This window comes from Daphnia magna, linkage group LG5 (assembly GCF_020631705.1).
Source record: "Daphnia magna isolate NIES linkage group LG5, ASM2063170v1.1, whole genome shotgun sequence".
NCBI classification, from domain to species: Eukaryota; Metazoa; Arthropoda; class Branchiopoda; order Diplostraca; family Daphniidae; genus Daphnia; species Daphnia magna.
The window spans coordinates 6051829-6079356 of NC_059186.1; the positions used below are offsets into that span (position 1 = coordinate 6051829).

At 40.2% G+C, this 27528-nt stretch overlaps 1 protein-coding gene, 2 long non-coding RNA genes and 1 pseudogene across 4 annotated transcripts; all 4 read left to right on the forward strand.

Moving 5' to 3' along the window:
* Positions 1 to 1823: 1823 nt before the first annotated feature.
* LOC123472315 lies at positions 1824 to 3056 on the forward strand. The gene is made up of 2 exons (XR_006646726.1): positions 1824 to 2427; positions 2490 to 3056. It is a non-coding gene; the product is annotated as an uncharacterized LOC123472315 (long non-coding RNA).
* A 3399-nt stretch (positions 3057 to 6455) lies between these two features.
* Positions 6456 to 7625, forward strand: LOC116934958. Its single transcript, XM_032942358.2, has one exon. The coding sequence runs from the start codon at positions 6456 to 6458 to the stop codon at positions 7623 to 7625; it is 1170 nt and encodes a 389-aa protein (XP_032798249.1).
* A 7525-nt stretch (positions 7626 to 15150) lies between these two features.
* On the forward strand, positions 15151 to 16022 carry LOC116923937 (annotated as a pseudogene).
* Positions 16023 to 23629: 7607 nt separating this feature from the next.
* LOC123472170 lies at positions 23630 to 25738 on the forward strand. 2 transcript variants are annotated; one of them, XR_006646446.1, is made up of 6 exons: positions 23631 to 23658; positions 23722 to 23775; positions 23851 to 24276; positions 24359 to 24448; positions 24505 to 24782; positions 24852 to 25738. It is a non-coding gene; the product is annotated as an uncharacterized LOC123472170 (long non-coding RNA). The 2 variants fall into 2 exon arrangements; XR_006646445.1 differs by having other exon boundaries at positions 23630 to 23658; positions 23722 to 24276.
* The last annotated feature ends 1790 nt before the right edge of the window (positions 25739 to 27528 follow it).

Consider the following 27528-nt stretch of genomic DNA (forward strand, 5'->3'; position numbering starts at 1 on the left):
GCTACCTCCAGTACTTTGTATTGCTCGGCCCTTAGAGTCTTCTCGTTTATTTCCGCTTTGGTCAGATCAGACCCCTTGAGACTTGGGTCTTTGAAGCGACGGACCATGGAACTATCGAGCTGTGGACATTTTAGATTAAAGGATGAATTAGAAAATTCTGGTATAAAACTTTCTCTAAGTTGCTTCGCTTCGGACGGCTTTAAAGACGAAGTCATCCAGTTCCTGAATTCCCTCATGTTCTTGCGGCACACCGTGAAATTCGTCTTTGGCAACGGAGACGCGCTATGAAATCGGGTTCGCTCGCGATCGTGGCTGTGATCCAGGCTACAACGGAGACTCCGATCATGGCTGCGTCGGCGACTCCGATCACGGCTGCGACGGTGACTCCGATCACGGCTGTGACGGTGACTCCGATCACGGCTGCGACGGTGACTCCGATCACGGTTGCGACGGTGATCGCTATCCCGGCTGCGACTGTGACTGATATTACGGCGTCCATGGTGACTGCGATCACGGCTGCTGCTTCGACTACGGCTGCGAGATACTTTGCCACGTGGTTCTCGTTCCCAACGAATTACTCCCTCTTCGACACGTTCCTGCTGGCGACTGCCTTTGCGATGACCGTAGGCGCTCGCCGAACTAGCACCTGAACTTGAACTACTAGAGCTACTACTAGACATGACTGCGTTGCGCAAGAGCCGAAAAGAGTCGGACGTGCCGAGGGGGCGTATGTGCCCCAGCGGTCTCGTTCTTTTGTTTGTTTGTTTTTGCGCGCGTAAGAGGCTGGGAATACAGATGTCAACACATAAGGTTAAGGTCGATCAATTTACATGCAATGACAATAACGAGTAATGGAAAGACTCTATTTTGTTTCGCAAAAATTGTTCTACTTAGCCGGGGGTAGGGGAGTCTACCGATGATACCGTCTACACTTTTTCCAGACATTTAATACCTAGGGCAAAAAAAAGGTGTCTGGACTGATATTACCCAACCCCCCTTATAATGATTTTGCGCCAAAACCACTCTACCTCTCCTTAAAAAGGTAAACTATTAATATTTTCTACCCACAGATGGCTTTTTAAAAATAAATCGGTGTTCACCTTTTTGTGCAGGATACTGTACATCGAAGTCGAAAGCATAGCATATTTGGCGGTGACGATGAGCTACCGATCATGCTACAGCGTGGAAACAGTCCTTCATCTGTTGAATTCATAAGTTAAACAAGAAGCCCTTTGCAAAACAGGATAAAGTCTATTTTACCCGACCAAATTTACTTTATTGTTACTTTACTTTTACTAAATTCAGAGAAGCAAGTATACTGAACTGATCTGTATCTACTTGTAAACTGAATAAATGTTCTGCGTAAATTCCAATGTTGCCAACTGTTGGAATGCAATGTTGCCGTCATTAATTGGTAATATAGATTAAATACGTGTATAGATATTGCAAAATATTTGAATGGAATCATTACTCTGCTAGCTCAGTGGTATAGCATTGGATTATTAAGAAAAAGGATCTAGGTTCAAATCTAGTTGTTGGATGTAAATTTATTATTATATGTTTAGTATTCTGTTTATTCAATTGGTTTTTAAGTTGATAAAGTGATTCTAGTATTTACTTTAGTAGTATTACGACATTTTATACTCATACATACTATTTTATACTATACATACTATTTTTTTACATCATCATACTATACTATACTATACTATACTATACTATACTATACTATACTATACTATACTATACTTGAGTTGAGTTATACTATACTCTTTAAGGTATTACTGTTTTGTTTAAAAAATATTAATATGTTGACAAATTTATAAATTGATCTATGATATTAGTTGTTCCAACTATGCAAATGTATTCTGCAGCCCTCGTTCCGCATTTTATGCTCGTCGCAGGGTGTTTTCCATAATATACTATGCATACTACTGTGCACAAAGGATGCTTTGATTTAATTTATTAAAATACTAACAGTGGTATTTTGGTCCATGTTCAATTACCTGTCCATGTTGCTAACTTAAATATAGTTTTTTTCTGTAGGTTGGCATCGATTCCTGTTGCTTCTGGGCAACACCGTTTTCAGTACTTCAAACTACGTTGGTAAACTATTGTTAGACTCTGATTAAGATTTCACATGATCATCTTATAATGCATGTTTTGGTATTCAGATGTTTCCTTTGCAGCATGGGAGAACTTTTCATATAGTTATTTTGGAACCGTGACACTAATACCTGCAGAAACTTTGCACAGCTTTTTGGAATTGTTATTCTGGCATAAAATTTCATCCCATCATCTGAGAGTTACGATTCAAGGTGACAAAATAATTGTTTTATTGTGTTGACTATAAAAGCAATAGGTGGTGATCTCACTATATATGAGCGAACTTCTTTGATGAACTACATGATGAATGAAACAATACAGGTTATTTCCGGAATAAATATAGAACCACATATTCTTCATTTATATTGTTTCATTATTTGTAGGTGCTGGTATACTATCCATGGCAAACTGCGGGCTAAACACAAATGGAGCTAAGTTTTTTTATAACACTTTGTTATTGAGAACTTGTGTGTGATTGTAAGAAATAGTAATTAGTGTATAATTAAAAATTTATTATAGCCCCAACACAATAGCTTCATGGCATGCACTCCATATTTAGAAAGAATTACTATGGCATGTCTGTTGTGAAACGGATTGGGTTTGTTGTAACCGATAAAGATGACAGGCCAACTGATGAAGTGAAAATTGTGAAATGTATAATCAAATATGAATGTAGATTTCACTACTAAATTTTTAATTTTTTGCTATGGGCTACAATGTAATTATCTATATGGTGGATATTATGTTGATGGTTGTATATCTATTAATGAAATAGTTCTCAGTTATACGTATTTGATTTTGTATTTATTACTTATACAATTTAAACTAATGAATTATTTATTATGTTTTACCTTTCTTGTTTTGGACAAATTATAAACAATCTCAGAAAACACTTGTGTTTGCAACCCTAGATTCTGTTAACTCATCATAGCTAATTGAGTAGCCACCAATACTTGAAAGGTATCTAACACCTAGAAAAGAAAATAGAATATTAATAATGTAGATTACATGTCTGTAGTTGTATTTGTTTGTTTGTTTGACTATGTTTAGAGTGCCTCCACTGTAGTTGTATTTGTATTTTTGAATTTTTGAATCTGTATCAGATGACAGTAGTAGATAGTTTTTCCAGTGTTGTGACTTTATATGTATAATTATGTAATTGCTAGTTTTTATGAATTATTCTTAATTGAATTTATTTGCTTGTTATTTATTTAAATAAATTTAGTTATAATTTAGTATTTGAAAATGAAGTTATTGTGTGTAAATTTTATATATATAGATTTTAAAATATAACATGCAATAACGAATAATTTCATGTAGCAGACGACATATTGTATTCTTTGTATTTCATTCATTTTTTAAAGTTTGTAGTGTATACATCTGTGTATTGGATAACTTTTTTTAAAGTTAAGTGTTCGTTGTTAATATTTTGGTAATAGAGTAGTGTTATTAGAGTAATTTTTTTTTTATTTATTATTTATTTGACTAATTTAATTACTTAACTTAATTATACATTACTTTATAAAGTTATTAGTAACTTAATAGATTTACTTTACCTTACTGATTAGCAGAAATGTTACTTTTTACTTAACTTAAATGTGTTAATTTTACTTAATATTTAGAGTGTTTAACTTAATTATTTTACTTTACTTTTCTATTTTACTTTATTACTTTACTTTACTTTACTATTTTACTTTATTACTTTACTTTACTTTACTATTTTACTTTATGACTTTACTTTACTTTACTATTTTACTTAATTACTTTACTATTACATTACTTTACCCACCCAAAACCCCTATTTTGCCTCGCATAGCTCGGGCTTGGTCCCGCTTAGTTACTTAAGTATAGTTAAGTTAAGTTATTTTAGTTTGCTATTTTACTTTATTACTTTACTATTACATTACTTTACCCACCCAAAACCCCTATTTTGCCTCGCATAGCTCGGGCTTGGTCCCGTTTAGTTACTTAAGTATAGTTAAGTTAAGTTATGTTAGTTAAGTTAATTTGGTCGGGTAAAATAGACTTTTACCGCAAAACATTGTTGTTTTTTTCTAATTTTATTTTACCTGAACTGAACGAATAACCTGACAAAGAATCATCTTTGTCCAGACTGGCTAATAGTTTTGAAGTGATTTGGTTGGTGAAGGCTAGCCGGTGAAGGCTAGTCCTTTTAGCAAACAACATAGGGGTCTGGTTTTTTAGCTAAGTTAGCCTCTGTTAAAGATGTTTTTGATTAGCTAATCGAGACTATTTAAGGAATTTTTGGATTAGCGAATGCATTCGCGAATCAGGTGTATTTTAGCGAATGCACTCGCTAATCGCCACTTCATTAGCTAAAGCATTCGCTAAACGTATGTGAATTAGCCAATGCACTAGCTAATGTGCACTCCATTAGCGAGATCATTCGCTAATGTGTCGAATTTCGAAGTTTGGTCCAAAACGGTCCCAAAGGACATTAGCGAATGCATTCACTATTGGAATTTCTTTAGCGAGAGCATTTGCTAATTCGACATTCCAGACCCTCTCTCAACCCTAGAGAAAAACTTAAATAGTGAATCATCTCGCTACTACATTCCTTCTTTAGCGAGTGTATTCGCTAATTCAAAAATCCGGACCCTCTTTCAACCCTAGAAAAACTTAGATAGCGAGTCATCTCGCTAATAAATTCCTCTTTTAGCGAGTGCATTCACTAATTCTTAATTTCAAACCGTCTTTCAACTCTATAAAAAATTGAAACAGATAATCAACTCGCTAAAACATTCCTCTTTTAGCTTATGCATTCGCTAACATACTATTTCTGACCTGACTAGTTTTGATTAGTATGGCAACCGTGTCCTCCTCTAAGATTAGTTAGAAAGGTTTTAATTTCAGCCTGTTAGTCAAGTGTTAGAGAGACTGTTAGTCGGAGACGGCCATCTTGAATGCCATCCTCACATTCGTTTTCGTTTAATTTTATGTATCAATTTCCACACTCTGGCATTTTCTTTTTATTGTGTGTTGGTTTTCTAGCAATTTTTGCATGGTTTTTGTACAGTTGTTTCAGATTTGGATTGATCAGAAATTAGTCGAACATTTCCTATTTAACAAGGCTTCGTTTGTTGTTTTATGGTCAGCGATTGCAAAAATAAAAATAAATTTGTAACATCAATGTTTGTAGGAATTGTTGAACAAGGGTTATTAGCGAGCTGATTCGCTATTTAAATTTTGAGTGGGGAAAGAGGCCTTGAAATTGTGATTTAGCGAGTTCATGCGCTAATTTGGTGGTATAGTAGCGAGTTGATTAGCTATTAAAATTTTTCAAGTGATAAAAAAGGGTCCGTAATTTTGAATTAGCGATTGCACTCGCTAATATGGGAAATGTATTAGCGAGTTGATTCGCTATTTAAATTTTTTAGTCTGGAAAGTGGCCTCAAAATTATGATTTAGCGAGTTCATTCGCTATAATTGGCAAGGACTTGTGGGAACAAGTTTTGGTCCTAGGACCAAAAATTATTCAATAGCAACTGCTTTCGCTATTGAAATTAAATTAGCGAGTGCAATCGCTTATGTTGTTTTTGACAATGTTGGGACCAAGCTCCGCAATTATATTACTTAGCGAATGGTCTCGCTAATGGAGTGTACATTAGCCAGTGCATTGGCTAATTCACATACGTTTAGCGAATGCTTTAGCTAATGAAGTGGCGATTAGCGAGTGCATTTGCTAAAATACACCGGATTAGCGATTGCATTCGCAAATCCAAAAGTTCCTTAAATAGTCTCGTTTAGCTAATCAAAAACATCTTTAACAGATGTCGACTAGCTAACTTAGCTAACCACGAAATCCCAACGACACAGCCTGTTATTTACTGAGTCGAATTTACTGTAGGGTACACCTTCTCAAGTTTTCCGCGATGCGTTTGACTTTTGGGATTGAATATAAAATATTCAGTTTTCAATGCTGTTAAATTCGGAGAATTCTTCAAACCAAACATTCAGTTTCGTGTACCCAACGATTACTTTCCTCTCTCCCCTTCTCCCTCACCTACGTTCTTAAAACGACCACTCGTATTTTCTTCTACCCTACTTTCCTTCTTTCTGAATCTAGTTCTGTCTTATTCTTGTGTTCATCTAAACGTGTTCTTCGATCGTGCTCTAATCGTGTTCTAAACAACTTATAAAGAAAAGGTAAACCAGGTACCATGTTAAACCCTCGATCTCGAGATGGTTCTTGATAAATATGCATTCTCTTACCTCTCTATACATGCAATAAAGATATGCCCATGTTACGAATTTGCTTGATCCCTTGAACTTATTCTAACAGGTTATGGGCCCAGTTAACGTATAACTAGCTAGTTCATAGTTTCAAGATGGAACCCTCAAATTCGAGAGAAGGAGGCATAACGACTGTTAAATTCAATGGAAAGAATTTCAATGTGTGGAAATACAGTCTATTCATTCGATTGAGAGAACAAGGTCTCGTTTCCGTTGTGGATGGCACAAACACCAGGCCCGCAGAAATAGTAAGAGACAATATTGTCACCAACCAAGATGCAATAGACAAATGGGTGAAGAATGATAACTTGGCCATTCACTACTTGTTTAACACCTGCCTGGAAGAGCAGCAGAATTCTCTTTTAACGTGCGAGACGTCGCACGCCATATGGAGTTCCGTAACTGCCCAATACCAACAAAATTCTATCGAAAGGCGACACGCCCTTCAACAGCAGTTCTTGAATCTAAGATTCGACTCCGAACACAGCGTCCGAACCCACGTAGAAAGAGTGAAACTTCTGGCCAAAGAAATGAACGACGCAGGCTGCACAACCGACGAAGCAAGCATCGTCAACAAAATTCTCACTTCTCTTCCCGATCCATTTGTTGGCTTTTTCACATCCTGGGAAAGTACGGCTATCGCAGAAAGAACACTAGCAAACCTCACCATCAGATTATGCAGTGAAGAAGAACGAAACAAACGACGGTTTAACGACAGTGGAAAGAATTCAGACAACATCGCTTTCTTCGGCGGGCCTTCCAACTCGTCTTCGTCACGCCCACGGTCTTTCACCCCCGGTTCTTCTCAGCAAGACAACTCACGCCTCGACTCAAGCTTCCGCCGAGGCGCCTCCCACTTCAAGTCGAGTCCTTATTCACACCGAAACGGCCGAGGAGGCAGAAGAGGATTCGGCAACCGAGGTTCTAACAGCCGAAATACTCGCTTCTCAGCATCAAACCAAGGAAACCCAAGAAGAGACGGCAAGTGCTGGTACTGTACGTTTTACGGCTACTGGGAGAAGGAATGCCGCATCAAAGCAAACGATGAAGCGGCAGGAAAAATTGCATTGCAAGAAGATGATCAAAACGCTAATTTTATTCAGCTTGACAAGACACGATCAAATGCTTCATTGGTTGCTCACACCGTTTGTCTCTTTTCTCAATCTAATCTACAGCCCGACTTCTTCATGGACTCAGGGGCCACTCAGCATATGTCGTACCAACGTTCTCTATTCTCAATTTCAAACCCCTTCGACCGGGATTGAGGTGGATTAACGGAATCGGCCAGAGCCGCGTCGAAATTCTCGGTACCGGAGACATTAACGTCACAGCGTCAGTAAACGGCATCGACCAGAGCATCACCTTCAGCGACGCACTTTTTGCCCCCAAGCTAGGGATCAACCTTGTCTCCGTCGGTTCAATTACAGCCAAAGGAGGGGAGATACGATTTATCAATTCACATGTCAATGTCCTCCGGAACGGTATCCTGATACTCGTCGGCACACGCGTTGGCCAAACCCTCTATCGTTTAGATGCAACGGCTCCTATCCATCAACGACGTTCGCCAAATTCATTTCCGGCTCTTCCGGATCCATCACACAATTCAATCCAAGAGTGGCACCGGCGTCTCGCGCACCTGAATTACCAAATGATTATTCGAATGGCGAACAGCGGAGCAGTGACTGGCCTCAATCTACCGGAAGGGACAACGCCTCCCATTGAACATTGTCACGAATGTGCCGCAGGAAAAATGAAACGCGTCACTTTTCACCTTAGCACCGCCAATCCATCTCGGCGCATCGGACTTTTAGTAGTCAGCGACGTCTGGGGTCCAGCACAAATCAAGAGTCTTGGGGGAGCGACATACTGCGCCACATTCAGAGATGACTGCAGCGATTATCGTGCTGCATACTATCTGAAGACCAAAGCCGAGGTCGCAAATTCTGTAAAGGACTTTGTCCATTTATTACACACCCAAACAGGGGAGTTAGTCGCCTGCATTGGGACTGACGGCGGCAAGGAATACGAATCCGAAGACCTAGAAAAATGGTTGCGAAAAAAAGGCATCAGGCACGAGACAACGATTCGATACTCACCTCAGCAAAACGGCATCGCCGAAAGAGATAATCGAACTCTCTTTGAAGGTACCCGCACTCTTCTACAGTCCAACAAATCGCTCCCTCTCTCTCTTTGGGCAGAAGCAACTAACCACAAAATCTACGTGTTAAATCGGTCCATTTCTACTACATGCCCCACAATAACACCTCACGAGGCATGGTTCAAAAAAAAACCAGATCTATCTAAATTAAGAACCTTCGGATCAGAATTGTATACACTTATCCCCAAACAGATCAGGAAAGGAAAACTGGAGAGCGTTAGTCAACTAGTCTACTTCGTGGGAAACTCGGACACGCAAAAGGGAGAGCGCTACTACGACCCATCTATTAGGAAAGTGAACACCAGTTGCGACACGTCGCCAGCTCATCACTTCTATGAGCCTCGACTCCCCTCAGTTAACATGCAGAACGACATAGAAGTCTTTCCTAAAATCAACGAGCAACCAGTTAGCGAGTCGAATCTACTTCAAGTACTCGAAACCGACGAGGCTCTAGCCCCCGATCAAACAAAAACCTTTCCTCGTGCAGATCAACATCAACTCACGCCTTCCGAGCAACCGCAGAAAAAGATGAGGCTGGTACGCGCTCGGTCATCAGCAGAGGAAGATCAATTTCTCCACGCGCGTGTTCCAGACCCACGTCGATCTACCCGAGTCAGAAACCAGAAGCAATTTGTCAGCATGAACGCATCCACTGAAGAAGTTAACCCCAATCTCACATCGGAGGAACCCAACCAATACCAGGATGCTATATCGTGTGGCGACGCCTTCGAGTGGAGAGCGGCCATGCAACGGGAGTACGAATCTCTCATGACAAATCGCACCTGGGAACTAACACCACTTCCAGAAGGCCGCTCCATAATCAAAGCCAGATGGACTTTCAAGATTAAGCCAGCTTTCAAAGGAACCGGAAAAATTTACAAAGCTAGGTTCGTAGCTAAGGGATATTCACAAGAGGCTGGAATCGATTACAACGTAGCAGAAGTATATTCACCTACGTTAAAAATTGATTCTCTTCGCGTCTTACTTTCTACATCTGCGGTCTACGATCTCGAGCTCTCTCAACTGGATGTGAAAACCGCCTTTCTCTACGGCGATCTCGACGAGGAACTATATATCGAACAACCTGAAGGATTTAGAGCAGCCGGTTCCGAGCATCTTGTATGTCGTCTGAAGAAACCTCTCTATGGCCTGATTCAATCAGCCAGAAAGTGGAACGAAAAATTCGATTCTTTTATCGCAAAATTCGGCCTGACACGCTCGTCATCCGACCCCTGTATTTACTTTCACCGAGGAGACACAGCCGACGACCTCACTCTATTCGGCATTTGGGTGGACGACGGCATACTGGCGACGAAGAATAAGGAAACAGCATTGGCCATCATCCAGCACCTCGAACAATTCTTTGAGATGAAATCAAAAACGGCCAACCTTTTTATCGGCCTCGAGATTACCAGAGATCGAAAACAGAAGAAAATCTTTGTCTCCCAAACTAACTATATTGAGTCCCTATTACAGAAATTTAATATGGCAGACTGCCACCCCAGCAGCGTTCCGGCGGATCCCGGTTCCCGCCTCAGTGTGAAGGATTGCCCGACACGTAGCGGTAAAACACCACTCTTATCAACTCCCTATCGCTCAGCAGTAGGCGGCCTCATGTACGTAGCCAAAATGACGCGACCAGACATCCTTTTTGCCGTCACTACTGCCTCACGCTTCAATACGGATCCCGGGAAGCCGCATTGGGAGGCCGTTAAGCGAGTCCTCTCATACCTGGCAGGCACAGCAGACCACGGTCTGCGCTATGGTGGAACAGACTCAGCTAACCACCTTGTTGGATTTTCGGATTCTGATTTTGCTGGTTGCGAGGACACCCGGCGATCAACCTCCGGCCTAATTTTCATGCTCAATGGAGGACCGATCTCATGGACTAGCCATCTACAGAAACCCGTCTCAAATTCAACCGCCGAGGCTGAGTATTACGCAGCAGGACACGCCTCTCGCGAAATCGCATGGTTAAGGAGCCTTCTTAAGGAGATCGGATTGGAGCAAGTGGAACCAACCCCCCTAATGTGCGACAACAACAGCGCAATTATGATGGTGCATAATCCCGTTTTTCATAATCGAACAAAACATATTGATATCAAGTATCATTACGTACGTCAACAGTACCAAGCCAAGAACGTCGAACTATTGCCTATACCCTCTAAAGACGAACTCGCAGATATGCTCACAAAACCTTTGCGATCACAAGAGCTCCACCAAAACCGACTCCGAGTCGGTGTCATGCAGGTGCCGCCCGTCTAAATGAGCGTCCATCTGCTATGCCTGAATAATTTTTTTTTTTTTTTTTTTTTTTCTCTTTGATCCTCATGTGTGGTTTAAGGGGGAGTGTTAAATTCGGAGAATTCTTCAAACCAAACATTCAGTTTCGTGTACCCAACGATTACTTTCCTCTCTCCCCTTCTCCCTCACCTACGTTCTTAAAACGACCACTCGTATTTTCTTCTACCCTACTTTCCTTCTTTCTGAATCTAGTTCTGTCTTATTCTTGTGTTCATCTAAACGTGTTCTTCGATCGTGCTCTAATCGTGTTCTAAACAACTTATAAAGAAAAGGTAAACCAGGTACCATGTTAAACCCTCGATCTCGAGATGGTTCTTGATAAATATGCATTCTCTTACCTCTCTATACATGCAATAAAGATATGCCCATGTTACGAATTTGCTTGATCCCTTGAACTTATTCTAACAAATGCACTTTGCGTGAGTATGAAAGTCGGTGAACGGTCGTCGACGGCTATCGTGTAAAGGTGAATACATTGATGTAATGTTTTGGAATTGCAACATTTGACACATTTTTTTGACGAATCGAATATTCGAAAAAAATGGTTTTTCCCGTTGCCGACAGAGGTACTACCAGCAGGGGTAACAGCAAAGCACTATAGCTACGTGATTTGTTTCCCAGCCCAAGTGGACAGAAGCGGGTTAAAAAACAATAGCGAAACTTATGCCTCTTTCGGCAACGGGAAAAACCATTTTGTAAGGGGTAATCTTAAATGGATGCTTGATCGAAAAGTTTAGAAACCATGTTTTAAAAAAAATTGCTAGCATTAGAAAATATTTTTAAAATAACACGGTAATGCAATAAGCCACTATGTTGCCGAACGCGGTGAGCTGACGTTTGTTGACTAGCATGCTAGTCAACAACCTGAAGTGATAAAAAATTTTATGAAATACCCTACTCCTTTTTTAATAATGAGTATCATTTGTATTAGTATGCGCTGATTTTTTCCATCCCAATTATTCATCCGAGCAAGAGACCCGTCGTCGTAAAAGCCCATGTTAAAAAGCTCTGAAAACGGTGGGTGTTCGGACACTTTTTGCAGGTACTGTATGATAGATAAATTAAATAAGGCCTTACAGTAAAATATGTAATTACTTTTGCTTTAGCTTCAAAGGAATGAATCCTATGGGAGAAAATTATGAATACGACTGTAAATACATTCCCTTAGCACAGCCCAAATGGGATTACCTAGTAAATTCGAAACATGACTAGAATTAATTGAATCAATTAACTTAACAGAAATACAAATTTGAGCAAGCAATATAATGAGCAAATTTAGCTTAATTTAATTTTAATCGGTTTATCTATAATAGAGGCAAATCACATCGTGGCTTCGCGTGTCAATTGTTTTGGGTGTCCGCCATTTTTGCTGGTTGTTTACATTTCTATAAACATTTGTGGTATGGGCTGAAGCAGACTTGCCGTGCCAACTAGCCAAACTCAAAATTTTGAGTAGCACTCAACTCAACTCTCCACTCCTTTCATACTAACACCTAGCGGTCGTTTTAGAACATTTGTGCTAAAACGACAGTTACAAATTTCTTTTCCTAAAAGATGGGGTTAGTAGGGTGGATCTGAAGCGGCTGTTGCGCTTTGGTACTATACCGCTAGGGTGGCATCCGCGATGCACGAGGTTAAACAATAAAATTAAAGTTTTCCCTATGGCCCTAACCCCCCATGTAAAAAAAAACTCCAGATGGGATAGGCATGATTGCGAGAATGCGAAACTTAGAATCCGCTACAGGTCCATTTTCATTTTATGGATAATACACAATTTAATCTCGGGCGTCGGGACGAACCCTACCATCTTTCATGGGTACACAGAACGGTGGTAGGTAGCGCTCGGCCCCGCGCCAATCGGAGAGTTTTTTAGTCGATCCGGTGCGGAGATAATCTTAATCGGAGAAGTGATTTCGGTGCTCGGTGCGGTAATATCAGTGATCGGCGCCTTCCCCGATTATCAATGAGTAGTGATCTAAATTGGCAGTTGCCCTGCAGCAAACAAGAACAAAATGTGGCCATAGTCACGTGATTCTCGTTGGCCTATCAGAACGCAAGGTCACTGGTAAGACTAACCCCCTATGGCTGAAGCGATGCTATCCGTGCAGCACCGATTATAGCACCGTTCAACACCGAAAAAAGAAATCCCCGCACCGAACTTCCCCGATTCATTTAAATCGGGGAATCTTAGCGGTGTCCCCGATTAGAATGTGATCGGGGCCGAGCCCTATGTAGAAGTATAGGGAGAAATTGGCGAAATACCTCGATACATGTGTTGCCTAGTTAGTACGTGTTGCCGCGCCAACAGAGGTTAGCGTCGCTAGCTGAGAATAGGTTGGATCGGTTAGGTCGTTTCTGTTTTCGGTGCGTTTCTATCAGGTTTCAGGGGGTCCTTTTTTCCTGCCCATAAGCATTTCGGTCGGCTTCCGGGTAAAACCGATGCAAGGGAAAGAAGCCGATCGGTTCCAAGAACCCGGTTACTTACCCTTATTACACTGCTTTCTGACCCGATTACCCGACTTTTACCCAACCCGGCTGCTGTCAGATCCACTTTTGGCTTCCTTGATTCAAACTTATCATTTGATTTTCATTAAGATATTCATACTTTAGCAATGAGCTCTTGGGTGCCCTCTTTTTCGGTTTTCTAAAATCTGTTGACTTTGGAGTGCATGTCGTGTCTAGATAAGTTTCCATCCGGTTTTCGCTCCACGTAATAGGTCTTTTTCTCAGTTCTGGTAGCTTCTTGGTTAGCGGTATCAGTGGTAGCGTCTGAATGCACAATGCGCACAATGCAGTGGGCGAATCTGCACTAGACCCTTTGACTTCCTTTGACACCCAAAACTGGATTTGCACATCATCCGATACTTTACTCTTCAATATAACCACTGTTGCTGTTACCCAAATGGAACTACATTTCCAGGTATCTTCGGGTACCTTTATTAGTTATCCTAGTATACACATCAGGAGTCTGTCAAAAGCAACGGATAATTCACGGTTGAGCACCATAGGGAACTGCCCCCTAGGCTCTGCCCTGTTAAAGTAAATGCTTGTCTTTCACTCAGTTTGAGAAATATACTGTATTGCTTTAACAGTTCGCTTATACCTCCACAGTTTTGCACAAAAATATACAGTTGTATATATTTGTTATCAGGAGAATTGTTGAGGATAATAAGAATTATTTCTTTACACTTCCAAATCTACTCAACCACGAGTTCTGCAGAGATTAAGGCTAAACAGTGGCAAACCAAAAAAAGCAAAAAAAATTGTTTCCAGGAACACTTGGGTTCAGCAACCACAAGTTTCTATTAGTTTGAATATCATCAACACTCCCTCTCAAACTATAACGACTTTTAGGGTTGGGGCTGGGATGATTCCAAGTTGATCACGTAATGATTGGAATCGAATTGTGGCTAGTGGTTTTGTAAAGATGTCTGCAAGTTGTAACTTTGTTCCGACATAGGTGATATCAATTTTGTTCGATTCCAGTTGATCGCGGATGTAATGGTATCGAATTTGAATATGCTTTGCTGTTGCATGGAAGACAGGATTATGGACCAGCTGTATGGCACTCTTGTTATCACAGTGAATTACTATTGGATTTCCCTTTGCCAAATCCACATTTTGTAGTAGATGCTCAAGCCACACAGCTTCTCTTAATGTCTCGCTGGCGGCGACATATTCTGCTTCAGGTGTTGACAGTGTGGTGCACGATTGGCGTCTACTACACCAGGCAACTGGCCCGCCATTATAGAGAAAAACATATATGTTTTTGGGGGCCGGATATATCCGGTTGTTGAGCGGCGACGATCTAGGTCACAAGCGAAGTCTGCGTCACTGCATGCATTTAGTAGTAGGGAACTCCCACTGAAAAAGAGTCCATCATTGCGTGTTCCAGATAGATATGCAAGTACTCGCTTTACAGCTTCCCAGTGTGCTGGTCCAGGTTTTTCACAATAGCGAGATAGGGGAGACCGGGGTCATTTGGTATACGGGGTAAGATGCTCGTTTGGCTCTTATTTGTATCAATTTAAAATTTCGCTTTTTTCAGAATAGCCAAAATGTGTATTTTTATTCATAGATTGCCCTCAAGAAAAATATTTCGTCTGCACTTCATTCGTAAAGTTTTAATCGTCAAAAACGTGTTTCAGTTTTGCCGACCAACTTTTTTTCTTTGACTATTTTTCTTTTTTCTTCTGAAGTATGAATAACATATTTGTGCAGTGATTTTTCGTAGATAGTTTATTCCTCAAGCTATTTTTCCGTTTATTTTTTTTTCCTGTAGTTAAATTTCATTAGATTCTATTTTAATAATTTTATGAAAATGACTCATGGGGAAGGTTGGCCATTTTTCCATGGGGCAAGTTGGCCAACTTGGGTTCGTCTGTCAAAGTGAGCCTATTAAATTTTTTCTTGTATTTTTGCAGAATAATGAGAATCTACGTTAGAAAAACTGACAGAGTAAAGGCCCAAACTGATGTAATTGACAGAGCAGTTGCAAAGGTGTTGGACGAGGGAAAATCAGTTTGTAGTGTGGCTATTCTTTTTAAAATTCAAAGAAGAAGTCTAACAAGATATGTTGAAAACAAGAAGAAGTCAGGTTTAGAAGAACAAAACAGCCCTAATAGTGTTTCTCCAACCCATCATGGGCAGTTTCCAGCTACAGCAATACTATTCCACCCTTCTTTGTCTTTCCTCGGTTATTTACATTATTTTTAATAAAATAATTTGTCTTTTCTTACATTTCTTTTTGTTCTATTTCAGAGTTAATTTCAAGCATCATTTTCTCGTAGGGGGGCCTCTAGGTTGCGATGGTACAGCCAACAAATCAGGTAGGATGAATGATGCTAGCATGGACCTTTGGATTAAACATTGCATTAACTTTGTTCGTCCAAGTAAGGAATTACCCGTCATCCTTCTTCTGGACAATAACTCGTCGCACATGTCAATCAATGCATTGAACATCGCTAAAGAAAATTATGTGCATTTTCTATCGTTCCCGGCCCATTACTCTCAAAGAATGCAGCCATTGGACATGTCTGTTTATGGCCCAATGAAAAAATACATCAGTAGTGCTTCTGCAAGTTGGATGTTGAACAATCCCGGGAAAACAATGAAGATTTACGACATTCCTGGCATTGTCAACAAGGCATTTCCTCTCGTTTCCACACCTTCAAATATTACAGCCGGATTGATTTTATAAGTATGCTAGCTGTTAGTTATCAAATTTTTAGTGGCTTGTTGGATACGTTTCCGTCGGCGACGCGGGAGATCCGCGTTCTAGACTTGGATGAGATAACTGTTAACAAAATTATTGCGTTCATGAAAAAAGTGTAATTGATTACGAATTAAATAATCATTAATCGTATATAAATACTTTTTCAAAATTTTAAATATTATATCTTATCAAAATTTATTTAATTATATTAATTAGTTAGATTTGCTCCGAATATTATTAACGCAAACAAGCTTTGAACGCGGAACTCCCGAGTCGCCGACGGAAACGTATCCAATAATCCACCAACAATATAGTAACATACAGCTAGCATGCTGATAAAAATCCTTTTGTGTTTCCATATGCTACCCGATTACCCGACCCGATAATGACAATAAAGAGTAATGGAAAGACTCTATTTTGTATTGCACAAATAGTTCTACTTAGCCGGGGGGTAGGGGAGTCTACCGATGATACAGTCTACACTTTTTTCCAGACATTTAATACCGAAGGCAAAATAAAAGTGTCTGGACTGACATTACCCAACCCCCCTTATGATGATTTTATGCCAAAACCGCCCTACCTCTCCTTAAAAAGGTAAACTATTAATATTTTCTACCCACAGATGGCTTTTTCAAAATAAATCGGTGTTCATCTTTTTGTGCAGGATACTGTACATTAGGCACCCTACCGCTTCTCGGTATGGGATTCTTCCCATGAAAAGAGTTCCAGCTTCCGTTGTTGGTGACATAGAGATGGTAAGACCGGAGCATGGATCCGCTGGTGTAAGTCTTGGGTGAGCAGAGTTCATGTTCAACCGATTTAGGATGGAGTCAATAAATGTAGCTTGATTGACATATAGTTGTCGTCTGGACCGACCTCTTTTGATTTCCATCCCAACAAAACAGTCAGCAGGAAGTGATCGCATGGGAAAGAAGTTTTTTTAATAATTTAGTAAGTCAGAGATGACATCGTTGCTTGTACTGCATACCAGTCCGTCATCAACCCAAATGGTCATGATGGTAAATTCCTCCTCTTGGCGACGGAAGTATATGCAGGGGTCAGCAATGCTCCGAGTGAGTCCAAACTTCAACAAGAATTCATTAAACTTATTGTTCCATACTCGAAGTGCCTGTTTAAGGCCATAAAGGCCTTTCTTTAGCCTACAGACCTCTCCTGCTCTCCCAGCTAGCACAAACCCTTCCGGTTGCTCAAGATAGAGCTCTTCTTTTACTACTCAATACAAAAAGGCCGTTTTCACATCCAGCTGGATCATGTTGAGATTAAGTGCAGCGACAGTGGATAATAAGATCCGTAGAGAGTCACACTTGACTACAGGTGCATACGTCTCTTCATAATCTATCCCTTGTTTTTGGGTGTATCCTTTTGCCACCAAGCAGGCTTTTCTGCGTAGTGGAGTTTCTTTGTATCCGGGTTTGTTTGAGAAAATCCATCTGCATTTGATTGCTTTCCGATTCGGAGGAAGTGGCACCACCTCCCAGGTGTCATTTTCCATGAGTGATTGATATTTTTCAAGGATTGCTGGTCTCCAGTCCTCCGACTGCATCGCCATTTTGAATGTTTTTGGTTAAAAAAAGTCAATAATTCCAGTAGCCTTCATACTGATCCACTGTTTTGGTGTTAAATTTGTAAGGGATAGGGCCGGTTAGCACATGTAAAAACAACACCGGCTTGTTCATTTCCATCTGCATTGTTAAGAAAAATCAATGGTTCACTGTCCTCACCAATTACAGGCTCTGCTGTCACGTCATCAATTTGAATACCATGATCTTGTGGCTGAGTTGGCAATTGTATAGTTGTTGGGAATTCAGCACTCGGCACTGCAATTTGTTCGTTTCTATCCTCCTCATCGTGCCCGTCAAATATGATGTCACGGGCAATTTGTATTGTTTGAGTTTCTGGTATTAAGACTCTATAACCTTTTGACGTTTCAGAATATCCAACAAATATCACTTGGCGGGCTTTGGGATCAAGTTTCCGTCTGATTAAGTCTGGAATATGAACATAGGCTCTAGCACCAAAAATCCGTAGATGAGAAATGTTAGGTTTAATACCTCGATTCCATTTCTTCTATGGTGTAGCTGTTCCTGTACTAGAAAGGGTCCTGTTTAAGGTTTATACAGCAAAAGATACAGCTTCGGCCCATAGTCGCACTGGTAATTTTTTAGCATGAAGAGAGCTTCTAGCTGCTTCCACCACGGTTCGGTTGTCCCTTTCAGCGACACCGTTTTGTTCGGGGGAATAAGAAACAGTGGTCTCATCCCGAATTCCTTGTGACATCAGCCAGTTCTTGAATTATCCTCCTCCATATTCACCACCGTTGTCGGATCTTAAAGTTTTGACCGTTTTTCCAGCTTCTGCTTTTAGTCTTGCAACGAATAATCTGAAGGGATTTGCTACTTCTGACTTATTCTTAAGAAAGTTGTCAATCCGCCAGCCACTGAAGTCATCCTTGAAGATAACATAGTAACGAGCTCCTTTCAATGATGCTTCTTGCATTAGCCCAATTACATCCAAGTGGATGAGCTGTCATACTTCTTTAGCTCTGATTCTTCCGACTGGAAAGTCGAGACGATGCATTTTTCCTAATGCACACCCTTCACATACCGGAATTCTCGTGTCTTTATCCCGATGTATCACAAGGCCTTCAAGTAATTGTTGAGTCTCAATTCGTTTGATTGTCCGAATGTTTACATGAGCCATCCGTTGATGCCATATGGAAAGGGAAATTGCACTATTTGCTGCATAGACCTGTCCCTCTTGAACGGTCTTGATTTTAGGAGGTAGAGTGTTTTTCCTGTTCTCTGGCCGTTCATCTGGTAAATTAATACCAAGTTCCGGGACAAACAAGACATTTTGGAAGCTTCCAGTGTAAGTCACTCCATTTACAATTGATGTGAGGACAATCGTTCCATATCCATGGACATTTGCGACTGTACCATTTATGCCTTTAACTGTCCACGATCCAACTTTCACTTCCTTGTAGTTTGTCAATACTAATTTTTGGTACGTCATAGGCTGAGTGGCACCAGAGTCAGCATACCATGCTTCTTTTTCTATTCTTTCTGAGTTAGTTGAGGATAGATAAGCGAAGTCGGCATTTGATTTTTCTGTAATTGATGGATTAGCTTTTGAGTTTCTCATTCGCTCTTGTCGTTCAAAATTTCTGCATTCATCTATCGAGTGACTATTTCCTCTCATACCACGACTGATACAGTGGGTACATTCTAGTTTTGCTTTCTTTGGTGGGAGTGATGGTTGGTGATGGTTGCCTCTTTTAGCACCAAAACCTCCTCTTGATCCTCTATGAGAATTTCCTCGACCACCAGCATCTCCTCTTGGATGTTGAAATGTACCAGCTGCAAAAAATGCGGTATCTTGAGGATGAGCTTGTCAATCATTATACATTGCTGTCATACTTTCTTCCTTGAGTATTATTGCAGTTAGCAGTGCCACAGTCTTTTCTTCTTCGATCACATTGTCTCAGGCTGGTATAAAACCTCTATAACTAGGTGGGAGTGTGCAAATTATCTTAGTAATCAGTTGAGCTTCTGAAATTGGCTGTCCTATAGGGCAAAGCAGTGTTCGGATATTTTATGACTAACATGCTAGTCAACAAATCTTGTAGGTGAAAAAATAAAAATAAATTATACTGGATAGCTTATTGTTTATTTAACACTAGAAACATTTTTTATAGCTTTATTTAAATTTTTACTACCCCATTTTCCTATCCGCGCTACACACCATTCGCCATAAGACGCTGGGTTAAATGGCCCTAGCGTTCGGATACTAAGGGCGGGTACTGTACTTCTTAATAGCCACTCGTCCTTTAATGATCCAATATTGAGATCTTTTTGAGCTGAATAGTTTTTCTGGAGATGGGTAAAATAGTAGATCATAAACTCTCATGACGATTAATCGCGTGATTGGATGATCATGAAGAAGGATTTTTGGGTGCTTGACATTGAACGAAAGGGGGGCGTAATTCAAGCGATCTCCTACTCGCAGTATTCCTAAGTAAATATCCACCAATCATTGTGGGAAATTTGCCTCAGAGTTCAGTCTATTTCCAACTCTCAGTTACACATTTCAATCTTTGTAATACTCTTCCCCACACAGGGATGTATTACACCAGGCTATATCTTTACTTCTACTTGTAAACAGGGTCAATTATACTTGTATTCAATGTGAATACACTGTGATATCATAAGCTAATACTTCTATATATAAACAGGAACAAATATACCTGTATTCAATGTGAATACACCGAGATATTATGACTTCATACTTCTACATTTAAAAATAATCAAATATACCTGTATTAAATATGAATACACTGTGATACCATATGAGTTTTTATTTCTATATGTTAACACGATCGATTATTCAATGTGACTCATTTGTGTTCGATGAGCCCAGGCTATATCTATACTTCTACATGTACACAGGATCAAATATACATGTATTCATTGTGAAATCACTGTGATACTTTTGTTTATGCTTCTATATGTAAACAGGATCAAATATAATTGGATTCAATGTGACGTATTTGTTTGATATGAGCCCTTGCTATATTTATACGTCTACATGTAAACAGGATGAAACATACTTGTATTAAATGTGATTTATTGGTTTTAAATGAGCCCAGGCTATTATAAGGGCTCTGGAATTAAAAATAAACGTTTTTAACTTTAAGTTGTTTTTCTGAATTCTTTGTGCCATTGTCCCTTTCCTTGACCTCATTTTCCTCCTCCGCTATCGATTTTATTGTTTTATTACCTTCTTCCGCTTGACCGAGGTGTCAATGCCTTCAACTTATCCTTTGATCTTGTTTCACACCAGTTCACATTCCTTCGTGAACTGGTGGCCGATGTTTTCTCTTTTATGACCCACACCAATTTCAGCGTCCCTAACCGAGATGCCGTATAAACCCACATCTTCCCCCCCCCCCGAGTTAGTCCCCTCTTAGCAATCGTGTGTAGTTTTTTATTTTGTGTCTTCTGCTGTAGTGTAGAAACTTAATAGTTAGTGTGGAGAAGAATAGACGTTTCACTGCTGAGACTCGTTGTGTACGTCACATTTCCTTTATTTTACCCTACCGTCGCCCCTTCACTACCAGTCCAACCCGTGCCACAAGATCCAACGCCACGGCTTCTACCCAGTTCCAACAAGACTTCGACATGGCAACACCGGCACTGTGAGTAGTCTATTATTGCATCGATTATTGCATCTATTTTTGCATCTATTATTGCATCTGGTGGCAGCGAAGTCGAACCGTTGACCTCGTCTTGACCGTCTTGCGCCGCTACCAACAACAATTCATTCGTTCAGGCTCCGCAGCTTGGACACTACGCGTTGCATGCACATTCAATGGATGAACATGCGTCGGGTAGTTTTCCGTGCAGCGTGATTGAACGAGCGAGTCGTAACCCATTGTGCTGCGCTTAATCACGAGTGCTATCTTTCTTTTCTTGAGTTCGTGAAGACGGAAAGGGGTTTCAGAAACTCACGTTTTCCTTTTTTGCCGTCCTCCACTATTTTTTCGCAAACCATTGGTAACCGTTATTGCTCACCCGGGAGTTAAAAAATTCACGGAGGGATTTTGCACCATTTTCAGCTAAGGAACCCCTGGGACCAACAACACTGTTCTACAGTGATATCACGCTGAGTCACGCCAACTCACGTCGACTCCCAAAACCTTAAATTGTCAGGAGAAGACCGTTTTCTTTCCTCTACTACATTTACTACCTGCTCTTCCAGACGACCTAAGGAAAGGGGTTACCGTGACCACCCACGCGGGAGTAAAAAAAACACGAAGAGGAATTTTTAAGCAAGGAAACCCCTGGGACCAACAACACTATTCCACAGTGATGTCACGCTGAGTCACGCAGACTCACGCAGACTCCCGAAACCTTAAATTGTCAGGGGAAAACCGTTTTCTTTCCTCTATTTCGTCTACTACCTGCTCGTGCATAGACGACTTAGGGGAAGGGGTAACCGTTACCACTCATGCGGGAGAATAAATTCACGAAGAGGGATTTTGGGTCCTTTTAAGCCAGAAGATCTCCTATTCCAATAACACCATTCCGCAGTGTACTCACGCTGAGTCACGCCGACTCCCGAAGACCCCAAATTGTGAAGAAAAGCCGCCTTACCCGTTAAGCAGTTGCCGTGTGCATAATATTCGTGAAAAATAGTAATGGTTAAGGACGAGGGCAGTGCGGAAAAGAAGATTCCGCTTCTTAAGCATTGGGGGAAGTATTTTCGTCAATCCTTCCCATCTTCCAGGACGGGTCCATGACCAAATCAAACCGCAGCAAACCAAAAATACATTGGCGAACAGCTAGAGAGGTTTGTCGACAGTGGCAAGGGTAGCCAGGGGTCAAGAGAAGGATATTTTACGCCACAGGAAGTACGGGAACACATAACCGAAGACGAGTGGGCACACCTGGGTACCCGACCAAAAAACCCACATCCCCCAACCCCCAGCACCATAGTAAATTTCGATATCCCCAACAACACAGACCGGAGGGAAGCACAATTCACCCAGCAAAAGAATGTACAGTATCCTGCACAAAAATCCGAACACCGATTTAATTTTTTAAAGCCACCTATTGGCGGGGTAGTGGGTTTTTTGTTTGTTTTTCTTTAAGGGGGAGGGTAGACGGGGGGATGGACACGACAGGTTGGGTAAGTCTAGACATTTTAAAAAGGTGCCTTAAGGTATTACGCTTTAAGGCAAGTTACAGATCGGGACATTTTTGCAACCCCCCGGGTGGTGTGTTTTTTTAACGAAAGTTGGAAATTTAGGGCTTGGGCTTGGTAATGTTGCTTACCGAAACAATTTAGCTTATATTCCAGCTGCCTGTAAAACTTTACGTCGTGGTTAATGGCGTAGGTGTAGCGTTTCTGAATGTGATGCTGAAGATCGGTGTTCGATCCCAGATGAGGTGATGAGTTAATATGGTTAACTTATTAGAAATTCTCGTTTATATATAAAACAAATTTTCATTGAGCAACATGTGCTTTTTTTGTTTATTAAATCATTTTAAAAATAATAATCTCATTCGTTCTAGAGAAATTAATATTCCCAGCAAATTCGAATAAAGAATATTATAACGATACCAACTATTTTGCAATTCCTTATCCCTGAAGGTATATATGTATATATACCGAAGGACTATAACAATTTTATCCCTGAGGGTATATATGTATATATACCGAAGGACTATAACAATTTTATCCCTGAGGGTATATATGTATATATACCGAAGGACTATAACAATTTTAGGGTGTGGGGTACAGGGGTTAGGGTAGTAGTAGTAGATCTCAGAAGGTTTAATGTCCATTATGTATTTCCATATACGTTTCTTCCCTGAATGACCAATCGTCCCCAAATTTTGTACAAAATTCTGTCAAAATTTGATACGTGGTATAGTGGCTTTTTCATTTGATTCTATTCCAGTTTTAAAAAATTTATTTGCGTAATTGTTACCTAGCTGGTTGCCGAATCCTAGGCAGTGAATTCGCTTTTGTTTGCGTAACCTTATAACTGTCAATGCATTGCAGTCAGTGCAGAAGGCTGTATAACAGTCACTAAACAGTAAGTGTTTTCTTTAACAAAATGTTTTAAACACTAGATTTTTATATTTTTTTTATATTGCAGTTGTAAACATGCTCGACAACAACAATAACAATATCGAGAAGAAGAACAGTAAAAGTTATTGGAAATAAGTCTCTTGTATCTTGCACATATTTGGATTCCATTGTTTCAAACATATTGTGTCTTTTTCAGGTTGCTGCTAGAAAACAGAGATTCGTAGAACGCAGAGTGATAGGTGCTGGCAAGATCATGCTCGAAGATGAATCCACCATCTGTGAAGACATGCTTAATGCTTTGGATGTTAGTGGTCTCCAAGCAAAGGCAGCTGCTTTCAATGATTACAATTTCGAGGCACCTAACCGAAGTCCATTGGCAATAGACAATCAAAGAACAGCCATTCTTGAACTTCTCAAAAAAGAAAATGTCATCATTGTTAAGGGCTTTACCGGTTGTGGTAAAACCACTCAAGTTCCCCAATTTGTTTTAGATAAATGCTACCGAACCAAAACTCCTTGCAACATTGTTGTGACTCAACCAAGGCGCATTGCAGCCATTAGCATAGCCAAAAGGGTCTGCTATGAAAGAAATTGGACATTGAAAACCGTTGTTGGATACAGAGTAACTTTGAATATTTTGTCACACTGTTATCACTTTTACTATTGAAAGCTATGTGTTTACTATGTTGGCATGGAACATCAAGTAAGTGAATCAACTTTGCTCACCTATCTAACCGCAGGATGCCTTCTTGAAGCATTAGTAGCCAAAAAATCCCTTGAAAGCTATACCCACAGTAAGTTCCTGACTATTAGCTAAATTTTGTTATGCTAATGTCTGTTTCTTTTCCAGTAATTATTGACGAAGTACACGAGAAGGATAAAGATACTGACTTCCTTCTCTTGGTCGTCCGCCAGTTCCTCCGTCATACGAGGACGACAACTAAAGTCTTTCTGATGTCAGTTACTTTTGATGCCGACAAATTTGGGCAATATTTCAATAGCCCCGTCATTGGAAACTTTCCGTTCACGTCCAAAAGACCATTTCGCAACGCTCCCATAATTGAAGTGTAGCACGGTGAACCTCACGACATCCGCGTTTACTATAGTGAACATCTTCAAAAACTAGAGGTCAGTATACAATAGAATTTTTTAAAAAGAGTAATAAATGTAATATAATATTACTGTTTTTGTTATCAGTTTCTAGGGGGGAGTATGAACTACCCCTATGATAGTTTACCGGAAATCCATAAGCTCAAATACGAAGCGGTCGCTAAGTTAATTTCGGCTTTCGATGGCAGACGAGAGATACAGCGCTACGGTCGCCATCCTAAATCCAAAATATGAAACATTTCCAGCAACCGCAGCGCAATACTTATATTCCTGCCCGGCGTCTGTGAAATAGAAAATATGCACAAAGCTTTGCTCGACTATGACATCAATTCTGATTTCGAGAACTGTTGGTACATCCTACCACTACATTCACAAATCACCAGTGAAGAGCAAAATCGCGTCTTCCAGCCAATGTCTAGTCTAGCTCCACATTTCAGTAATTTACGGAAAATCATTCTGTCCGCGAATATCGCTGAAAGTTCTCTCACGGTGCCAGACGTTACCTACGTAATTGATTTTTGTCTCATCAAGGAGCTCGTCACGGACCCAGATACCAATTTGAGTAGGCCAGTAGGCCGGATACCACCGACGTCGGCAGATTATTATAGTGCTGGCTATACCATCAAGCCCCCGCCACAGTGCAAAAGAGAAAATGGCCGAGAGCCAGACAGCAATGGTATTGGACTTTGTTCACTCGGTCGGATTTCCACATCTTTCTCTCTTTTTCCTCCATCCGCGTTTAGATCTATCTATAAGTTCTCCGCCCGGTATTCTAGATAGTATACATTCTGACCAAAATTTGTCGTCTTGTGTAGCAGAGAAATCCCGTAGCACAAGCTTGATTGAATTTCTTCTTTTTCACGGTGCCACTACATCGGCTGAGTGCGGCAAACTAATGTTTCTCTTCTCATCAATAGCTTTTGTGCTCTTGCCTTGCTGCTTTGATGTTGATTACAGCATTTTCATTAAACAAATGGTCCGGCCTATTAACTCTTTTTTCTGCATAAAATTGTATGCCCCTATATGTAGACATGTGGATGACTGTATAGACCATCAAGAGTCGCTTTCTATTGTTGAAATTGTGTTCCTGATTATTGACCAGTGAACTACAGCATCAAACTGGTCCAGTCTATAGTCGACAATCGTCTCTATGTTTGACAATGACGAAAGTAGTACAGCGAATGCGCAGCGTTAAAATAAAGGGGGGGGACATTAACACAGCACTCGGGTGCGTATAGCGCACCATTATATACGATGCTGTTGTCTGGTTGTTGAACAAAAGTAAAAAGTTCAAACACCTTATCATTGCCAACTGCGACGACTATAAAATAGGGATTTTATAGGTGGCGAGGACGAGGTCGCTTGAAAAAAACGAAAAAATGGGAGAAAATAGAAAAACAAAAAGGGAAACCATCAATCAGTGTCGGCGCCGATCGAAATGGTAATCCATCGAAACTACCGGGATTGCGGAACTGCTGAGCTTCTATGGCCAAGGTAAGTTTTATACAGACATATTTGCTCAGAAGAGATGAGACATCAGACTATTAAGTTGATGGCAATGGAATGACTTGGCTAGTGTAACGCTCCATGTCAGGCCATGCAAAAGGATTTTTTTTTTTTTTCGTAGGCTATTGTGTGTCGGTGATTCGTGTGTTTACGTATCGCTTTTTCATGATGCAATAAAACACACAAGGGATATAATGCAGTTTTTAATCCCTGAGGGTATATATGTATATATACCGAAGGACTATAACAATTTTAGGGTGTGGGGTATAGGGGGTAGGGTAGTAGTAGAAGATCTCAGAAGGTTTAATGTCCATTATGTATTTCCATATACGTTTCTTCCCTGAATGACCAATCGTCCCCAAATTTTGTACAACATTCTGTCAAAATTTGATACGTTGTATAGTGGTTTTTTCACTTGATTCTATTACAGTTAAAAAAAATTAATTTGCGTAATTGTTACCTAGCTGGTTGCCGAATCCTAGGCAGTGAATTCGCTTTTGTTTGCGTAACCTTACAACTGTCAATGCATTGCAGTCAGTGCAGAAGGCTGTATAACAGTCACTCAGTAAGTTTTTTCTTTAACAAAATGTTTTAAACAGTAAATTTTTTTATTTTTTTTATATTGCAAATTTAAATATATTTAAATATGTTTATTTATTTATTATATTAAAAATATTAAAATAAAAAAATATGTAAATTAGTTTTTTATAGTTGAATGCCAATTACTCTCTAATTCAAAACTAGTTTATTGGTCCAATAATTGACGCCAATAATAGACGCTTCTGCGAAAAAGCCTTAGTTGAAAGACTTGACTTGTTATTACCGATTATTTTGACAACGTTGACGTCATGACTCGTAAGTGTGAAAGAAGACAAGACGGAAAACGAAGCAAACACTATAAATTGATTGAAATTTAGAAATCTTGGATCCAAAATCTGTTTATCTTTGGCCCACGTTACATGTCTATAGACAATTTTTTTCAAAAAAATTGCCCGAAGGACATTACCGAAGGAATCTTGTTGGAAATAGAACACTGATCTACGGCGTCGCAATCAGAGGCTCTACACATAAGCCATCGGTATCGATATAATTGTGCACAGGCAGCTATGTAATTAATTTGGGTAAGGAGTATTACACAGCCTAAGTCCAACATTTCCAACTGTCGTTTAAAAAAACACACCACCCTGGGGGTTGCAAAAATGTCCCGACCTGTTACTTGGCTTAAAGCGTAATACCTTAAGACATAAAAAAATGTCTA

Coding starts and splice junctions, on each gene's coding strand:
- LOC116934958 (XM_032942358.2), top strand. CDS start 6,456: ATGGAACCCTCAAATTCGAGAGAAGGAGGCATAACGACTGTTAAATTC.